The sequence below is a fragment of the Pholcus phalangioides genome, unplaced genomic scaffold (genome assembly GCF_987345545.1).
Source record: "Pholcus phalangioides strain wild (caught in Gottingen) unplaced genomic scaffold, Ppha-v1.0 ptg000001l_1, whole genome shotgun sequence".
NCBI classification, from domain to species: domain Eukaryota; kingdom Metazoa; phylum Arthropoda; class Arachnida; order Araneae; family Pholcidae; genus Pholcus; species Pholcus phalangioides.
This window is the reverse complement of record NW_028301594.1, coordinates 21,220,957-21,229,774: the sequence shown is the minus strand read 5'-3', so window position 1 is coordinate 21,229,774 and position 8,818 is coordinate 21,220,957. Positions and strand designations below refer to the sequence as shown.

Sequence of the window (8,818 nt, the reverse complement as noted above, 5' to 3'; positions counted from 1 at the left end):
AATTTCCTATAGCAAATGGTAAAAAAATTTCTTCATCCATAACTACTACTAGCAACAGCACAAGACTAAGGCCGGGATTACACTATAAAAGTTTGATAAAAGTTCGTTTATAAAACTTCAAAAATGCAACCAATAGGCGGATCAGTTAAATTCGCTCGAATGTAACAGATGTGTTTATTGGTTGCATTTTTCAAGTTTTATGAAAGAATTTTAATCAAAGTTTTATAGTGTAATACCAGCCTAACGAAGACTGACAAACGGACGAAAACTTTTGCAAAAACAATTTCATATAAATCTTTTATATAGTGTAATGTGGTCCATTTCCTTTATAAAATAAATTAAAAAAAAAAAATTGAATACAAAATTTATAAAAGATCTTTGCCAAGTTTTATAAAAGAAAATTTTATCAAACTTTTATAGTGTAACGCCGGCCTTACGCTCTAACCACTGTACTAATTGCGGTTATAAAACATTTGTAAAATTCACTGTACTAATTGCGGTTATAAAACATTTGTAAAATTAAGCATATCTATCATTAAACGTCGCCAAGTATGTTGGCGTCAATCAACAATCGTGCCAAATAACCAAGATCATATCCTGCGATCAAGCTCTAGTGAAGATGAGAGGAAAAAACCTTCTCCACTCCCTATTTACTGACGTCATAAAATGCTGCTTTTTGATTGGTTGCTGGTTTTGGGTCTACCTAGAACTCCTTAATACACAGGCTGGCGCATGCGGCATTCTGGTCCTTTTTGTAGCACTGCTTACTATCATCGCATTGTAGGGTCCTTTCAACGCTCCTATATATTAGTTAAATTTATTGTGTTTTTAGTTGTTTTTATCGATTTTTTTCGTGAAATAACTTCAGAAATGCCTTGTTCGGCTCCAAAGTGTTCCAATTCCGACAAAAAAGGTTTTAGAATGTTTAGATTTCCGGCGGAAAAAGAACGACGCGCGAAGTGGATCGTGAACTCCAGGAGAGACGATTTCATACCAGGAAACGGAGCTCGCCTGTGTGAAGTGAGTTAAATTTAATTATTCTGTGTGAATTTTATTTTTTCAAAATCGTATTTGTGATAATGATTTTAAATGAGAACTATATGAAAAAATAAATCGTTTGGAGGTAGCAGACGATATTTGGCGCCATTGCCCACGTGTTGTGTTTCGATATAAAAAAATGATTTTCAATCATTTTCCCGGTTTTTTGTTCCGCTTGATTTAAGAGAAAAGATGCATAGGTACATAATTTTGACCAAGAGAACTAATTTAAATTCAAATTATTTATGAATTTATCGTGGAATGCTCACTTTCTCGGCTCTTAGTTTGGCGATTTATCGCTACTACCACGAATTACTGTTATAGTGAATTTTAACTTATTTTGTTATGTTTTGAGGCAAAATTTCATGCGATATTTCTGTGGAAAATAGAAATGTTTTAATTTTGGCATTTTCAACTAAGAGAACAAGGTGATTTCAAATCAGTTGGAAATCGGTTCTTCAATCATCCTTGCTTGCTGTAGTGAGCTCTGCTGGTTTGGCGACTTATCGCTTGCAGATTGGGAGTAATTAGCTAAAATTGTATCTTCACTGAAAATCAAATTTAATGGGATTAAAAATTAATGTGATAGACGTCGTATTTCAATTGATTTCATTTTCTGTCCCCCATAATTCTTTTAACAGACTACAAAATTGTGATTGGTATCATTAGTTTGTGTTACTGGACTGGTGAGCACTCTCTCTTTCCTGCAAGGCACATGCAGTGACTACTTTGCAAATTAATTACAAAGAATTAATTTAATCTTACTGTTTTAAAATTAATTGCATGTTCAGCTTAAATCATTATCTTGCTTGGAAAAAGGTTTTTAATTTTTTCACTCGCACTACATGCATGAGTTTTGAAACAAACACCTCATGGATTAAATTTTGCCCATGCAAAAACTGGTTTTTTCTTCTTTCTCAAGAATAATACATTCCAATTTCTTTGGGGTTTCAAGAAAGTATGATGGAAAGTAATTTTTTCAAATTCGGAATTTAAAATTTCTATTTTTTTTTAATTTTAGACATTTCTATAATTTTTCTTAAATTTTAGACATTTTTATAATTTTTCTTAAATTTAAACATTTTTAAAATTTTCAATGAATCTCAAAAATTCTATCTATATCCCTATAATAGCTTAGTAAGTGTGAAAAATTGCATAACAATGTCAAATCATTCGCCAGTAACCAATTTGAGAAAAATGCCTTTAAGTCTTGTGAAGCAGAAATGTTGACATTTTTTTCTCAGACCCAACACCATACAGACACATGAAAATAACTTCAAAACGTACTGTTTTTTTATATTGCTATTTTACTTTTATTTATCCCTTTAATGCTTTGAAAAGCCTGCCGCTTCAAACACTGGATGCTCAGCAAATTAAAAAAAGCCATAGATTAAAAAACTGATGAGGTAAAAATTCAATTGAATTTATTTTGCAGTCTGTTATCTATTTAATATGTTCTGAGAGTAATATTTGAGGCAAATTAGCAATTACTATGAGAAAGATAAAAAGATAGAAATTGACATTATAACCGTCAAAACGCATTATAAATGTTAATATTTTTTTACATTGACATTAGCATGAACAGATTTTCTGGTAAGTGTGATACAAAAGATGCGTAACAATTACTTTTTTAAATGAGTATTAAGCTCAACAATGTGTGCATAATTTTCAGTAGACGAAGTTTCGTCAATTGTCACCACCATATCTCATTGCATAGATATGCAATTGCGGAACACGTTATAATGATAGCAAGAAAAACCTTTTTGAAAATCAGTTTTTTTTTCATCCACTTATTTCTGATGTCCGTTATCACAATACACAAATTCACAACAAATCACACAAAACACTGCACGTCAATATAAATTTTGTGCTGCCTCCATTGTTTTAAGTGGTATTATTATAATTATTCATCTGTGGAATTTTCCCCATTTCAAGAAAATGGTTTTAAGTTCATTGACCAGATTGTAAGCACACTGATAATATATACTAAAGATAAAGATATGAACTGTTGCATCCTATCTTTCTAGTATGTGGAATACATCTCCATTAATATTTTTCCTTTATCATCACACAACCTTGGTTATGTTCCAAAAACTCTGTTCATACCATTTAGATGTACTGCTAATTTGATTAATTAAAGGATAATTTCGTTGAACAAGAAACAAATAACCATGCATGAAAAAAATTATGGAAGTAATAATAAACTGGTAATGTGTAAAACAAAAGTACACAATAGATTCAATGATATACGAAATATAAAATGTAAACAAACAAAAAAAATGTAAGTCAGGGTTTGACAAATCAAGAGGGAAAAAAAATTAATGCCAGTCAAACTTCTTAGGAGCCAAGGGTGATCTTAATCTCAAATAAAATGGTAATGAATAATGTTTTTTTTTTTTTCAACTTTCTATATCTTTTTCCTACTTTAAGAGACACATGCTGCCTTGAAATAAAAAGACTCAAATTTACTTATCACATGATTTACTTTATAAAATCTGTAATGGCATTTCATCGCCATGGCGCCCTGGTGGGATTTGTCAAGTCCTGCTACAAGTAACTGTTTTTTCCTTTAACTAAATGAAGAAAAAGACTCATGAGCAAGTATTGTGAATGGCAGGGATTAGTAGGGAGTGTTTTATAGGGATTACAGATTTCAGTCAGATCGTCCATCTCAAGCTCTTTTTCACAAGTTCATAGAAAAGCTGTATATTACACAGCTCACTCAATACACATCTAGGCAATTTTGTAAGCGGAAGGGTCAAGTCTACACTGTTTTGTTAGTGAATGAGCACCAGAAATTTGCCACTGGACTTATCCTTTTGATGAGATCTCTTCTAGCCCAGCTTCGTGGAAGAGTACGGAAGACTGCGGGAGGTCCAAATCTATGCAACGTTTGTTAGTGATAAAGTAAAGGTGCTTGCATCCTTTTAGATTAGGTTTCTTCTTAGATCCTGTTAGGATATCAATAGGCTATTTACTATGTTTACTGGAAATTCAGATGCGTTATTTTAGAGCAGATTCAGACATCCCCATTACTGTAATTGAAGAAAATACTTTAAGGATAGGTATTAAGAATTCCATGAGTGTCCAGTATTTAGAGATTAGTTATGATGGTTAATGAAGATTTCAATTCCTATTCTGAGAAATTGGGGCAGAATTTTTCATCTTTGAAAAACAGATGTGTATCCCTTAAAAGGAATTTTGACTGTTTTGGACGTTAATATTTGTACCATATTAATCACTTAAAAATATGTATGTTATGCTGTTTTATCATTCTTATGTGTGATGCAATATGCACTTACCTGACATTACTTTGAATTAAGGTATAAAAAAAGCTGTGTGGTAATTTTTCGTTATTGTCCCTTTTTAAATTAGGTACATTTTGAAGAAAACCAGTATGAGTTGAAAAGGCAAGATGGCTGCAAGAAGTTAAAGCAAACTGCTGTGCCAACCTTGTTCCAGGTTCCTAACCCACCGAAACTTCTTACTCCTCAACGGAAGAAGAATATAGGCCTTCCAAAAGTTCTGAGTGATGATTATGTATGTGATATTCTCAAATAACCTTATTTTCTCAATTGTCATTATTAGAGCTCGGATTATATGCAAATGCATATGTGCATATGCATTTGCATATTTTGGCCTTTTTTAGCATTAATGCATATAAATGCATAAAATCAAAGAATTTTCAGAATAAGTGCATATTTTTGAAGGTTTGTTTAAGCTCACTCAATTTTTTTAATTAATTTTTTGGGGTTTTTTTTTCACCCCGCAGGTGAAATTTATGAAGTATTTTACGAATAATATTAACCGTTTTATTGTAAAGGCTATTTCTAGAGATATGTCAAAGTGTTAAATTTTTTTAGAAATAGTGTCGAAATTCTTTGGTTAATGCTATTTTCGTTATTGAGCAGCTACAACAAACTGAAAATTAAAAAAATGCTTCAGTAAAAATATGAAGATATTTGCATATGCAATATATGTAGTCATAAGAGGGGGTATTTTTTGTAAGTAAATACATATATGCACTAAGAAATAGAAAAGATGCATTTTACAAACGCATCAGCTTATTTTTTGCATGATTTTCTCATTTTTTTAATACATATTTCGGAATTTTTGACTTTTCAAGATTTCTAATGCATATTCTGAGGTGTTTGATGCACATTTTGGTATTTTAAGTACAAATTTTTGCATTTTTAAATGTGTGTGTGCATATTTTTTGCATTTTAAGTGTATATTTTTTGCATTTTAAGTGCATATTTTTTGAATTTTTAAGTGCATATTTGCATATTTTTAGAGCATATTTTGCCACTTGTTTAGTGCGTATAATCCGGGCTCTAGTCATTATAAAGCCAGAAAATACACTAGTTAACTGTTTCATTCAGTAAGGTTTATGGCCAAAAATTAACAGTTCTTACTTTTTTGGTGCTGCTAATTTGTATAATACTAAATATAATCGGGATACAGTTATTAAAGAATTGCATTCTCTTGCACAAATGGCTGTGGCGAATGAAATATGAATGCAAACCTTCACACCATTTATTTAATTTCAGAAACACAAACATTTTATAAAACAACTTCAGCCCTATTAAACTATTTATTGGGTCTATTAATTTCACTTTTCTAGAATAATGTTTTCTTTTCTTTCTTTTACAGCATTTTGAAAGCATTACTAGGGAACCTATTAAGGAGGTAGCACCATCAACCTCAAAAAACCCAGAAGACCTTCAAGCTCAGATTAGGCAGTTGCAAGAGGAAAATGAAAAATTAAGGCAAAATCTGGAGTGCATAAACAACAAAGTGGGAACATTCTTGTCATCAGAGCAAGTTAGTGTCTTGGGGCAAAACCATAAGTCCATTTCCCAGTGGTCTAGTGCAGAGATTGTTCGCGGCTTAAAATTACGTTTTGCTTTAGGCAAGCATGGCTACAATTACTTGAGGTCAACTGGGTATCCTGCTCCCTCATACAGCACTATTAATCGCAAAGTTGCAAGCATTCAGGTAGATATTGTGGTTATGAGTTGGACATTGTGGCATGTTTAGAATGTTGTAGATGCTCTTCTGTTGCAAGTAATCCACCCCCCCCCCCCATGAACAATGTGGATTCCTCCCAGAAATAATTGCTTGATATGAATAATTTTACAGCAGTTATGAAAGAAATGGTGCACCTACATTTAAAGTGTATGGGTGCTTCTCATGAAATTGACCCGAATTGTGTCTGCAGAAATTCACATCAAGTATATATGACACCATACTTTTTTTTGTCCATCACTTTATATTTGTATTCGAGTTTCTAAGAAGCCACCACGCCATTTTTAATTTCACCAATAGATTTTTGAAACAAATTTTCATCTGTTAAAGAAATGCCCTCTCTTGGCTGTCACCACCCCATTTTTCAAAGTAAAAATAACTTTCTCTCTTAAAACAGATTTTTTTCTGTAATTTATATTTTTGGGCCAGTGTACTTTCATGTTTATTTTTTTTTTACAATTTTAAATATTTTTTATCAATAGTTTATAGTCAAATGAAAATTTTCCCAGCTTTTTTTTCCCCCCAATCGTGACATTTGGGAAGGATTGGTTCAAGTTCTGCAATACCAGCTGCCACCTATCAAATTTAGTGTTCAGAGGGTTGCAAAGAATGTAGCCATATGCAGGTGTTTTTTTTTTAACAACTGGCAGTTGAGAAGATGAATTTTGTTTTGGAAAGAGAAAATTCAACTGCCTTTGCAGGGAATCGAACCCACGTCCTTTTACTTTCCTGGTGAACGCACTAGACTACAGAGGCAAAGAATATCTCCATCTTTCCTTGGGGCTCATGTGCATTGAACGGGACCATGCATGGACAGTCGGACACAATTCAGGCCAAAGCTCACAACTGCTGCCACTAGATGGTGACATGCAAGGATGATGTCACTCTCCGCTACAATACAAAGGTTTTTTTAATATTTTTTTTTTGCTTTTGTGGTCTAGGGCATTAGATTCCCCACAAAGGCAGTTGAATTTTCTCTTTCCAAAAACAAAAAAAAAAAAAAATGCATCTTCACAACAGCCAGATAGAAAAGAAAAGAAAAACTCCATGGTAGCAGAGAGTGACGTCATCCTTTCAGGAATATAGCCATCACTTGAATCTCCTTTTAAATCAGTTAGAATGGTAAATTAATTCAGAAACTAACTAGGTTCATTCTCGGGAAAAAAGAGGAGTGTTTTTATCAAATGCCTGTCTCCTATATATGGATAACTTTTTTTTTTTAAATATTTTTGTCATATTTTGTTGATATGACCAATATATAATGAAAGACAGATTTTTAATTATTGGGTCTAGTAAACTATCTTAAGAAATATAATACCTGCTATATGGTAACTAAGCTATATATATACTCAATCCAGGTACTGAAGTTATAAAATAGGCTCCCCCACTTTAGTGAGTGAGCAGGTGTAACTATTTATCACTCTGCCAACATCATTTCACACATTCATTCCTCTGAATACAAGAAATTTGAAAGATTCTAAAACTAAGTGAAATTTATCTGAATATCTTCACATAAATTTGTCTTTTTCATCTTTTAGTCACCTGCAATTTCTATATTATTCTTTTAAATTATTGGATGAGTAATGGTAAAATTCTGAAAATAGTTTGCTACACGTATCGCCATCTATTTATTGTACACAATGAATTACCGTGTTGTGTCAGAAAAAATTACATTATGCACTTACATTATGCCTCAGTGTCTTTATATTTTTAAGAAAAGTTTGTGTTTCATTTTTACTCGTCATTGCTTATTTGTTTACTTTTTAGATGAGGAGAGAAAGCTTGGTTCGGAGGATACTAGCTACAGACAAATGTATTTATTAAAAGGAATCAATGTGTGTATTTTATTGGTGATTATCTATCCTGATGTTGTGATGTTTTTATACATTTATTAGGATTTTAAGATTAGCTTGTTATTGGCCCATGGCTGCAACCGGGGGGGGGGGGGGGCATGTGGGTCTGGTGCCCCAGGCGCTGGACCAGAAGGGGTGCAGAATTCACCCTTTAACTGTTTCTACATGCAAGGGGGTACCAAAATTCTGGCTTGCCCGGGGGACAAAGTATTTTGTTGCGCCCCTGTATTGACCTATTACTGGGGTCAAAGATAACAAAATATGGGTATTTACCATTGTACGCGTAGACTATTTTTTTGCCATAATTGTAATTTTCAATTTTCAGTAGAGTTTTTATCTTGGCTCTCTTAAAGTATTGCTTTTGAATATGTATATATATATTTTTTTTCCAGATTAATTGCTGTTGGGTCACACAGTTTCAAGAAAAGAACTATATTTCTATTATTTAAGCATATTTTTTTTGTAATTCCCAAAGTTTACTGGTACTCTAAAGCAGCGTAATAATTGATTACATGGTGTAGAAAAATATGTGAAATTGTGAATGATATTTGTAAAATCTTGCTTTCATCAGTTATGTACATTATGTTTGAATATTTTTTTAATAAATAAATTTATTCACTAATTGAGCTCGTCAATTTACATTATTGAACCTGTGTGTGCTATTCAGAATTTGTAATTTACTGAAGAAAATTCTGATAAAATAAATGCTCCTAAAATATTTAAGAATGTTTTTACTAAATTTCCAATATCTAGAGGCAGTAGTTTATCAAATCCTTAACTTCACACAATCATTTAATATCCAGAAGAAATTTTCTTAATGTAATCTAAATTGACTATATATATATTTTTGTATGCCACTTTTATCCTGAAATTAAGGATCGGGGTAAGGGATATATAGG

At 32.2% G+C, this 8,818-nt stretch overlaps 1 protein-coding gene across 3 annotated transcripts; it reads left to right on the top strand.

Moving 5' to 3' along the window:
- Window positions 1-711: 711 nt before the first annotated feature.
- On the top strand, window positions 712-8,498 carry LOC149090050 (uncharacterized). 3 transcript variants are annotated; one of them, XM_089232028.1, is made up of 5 exons: window positions 712-1,020; window positions 4,414-4,578; window positions 5,692-5,862; window positions 7,834-7,901; window positions 8,312-8,498. In XM_089232028.1, the coding sequence occupies exons 1-4, from the start codon at window positions 733-735 to the stop codon at window positions 7,888-7,890; spliced, it is 681 nt and encodes a 226-aa protein (XP_089088154.1). In that variant the 5' UTR covers window positions 712-732; the 3' UTR covers window positions 7,891-7,901; window positions 8,312-8,498. The 3 variants fall into 3 exon arrangements, with proteins under 3 accessions (XP_089088154.1, XP_089088153.1, XP_089088155.1); XM_089232027.1 differs by having other exon boundaries at window positions 5,692-6,036; XM_089232029.1 differs by lacking the exon at window positions 8,312-8,498 and having other exon boundaries at window positions 7,834-7,998.
- Window positions 8,499-8,818: the final 320 nt, after the last annotated feature.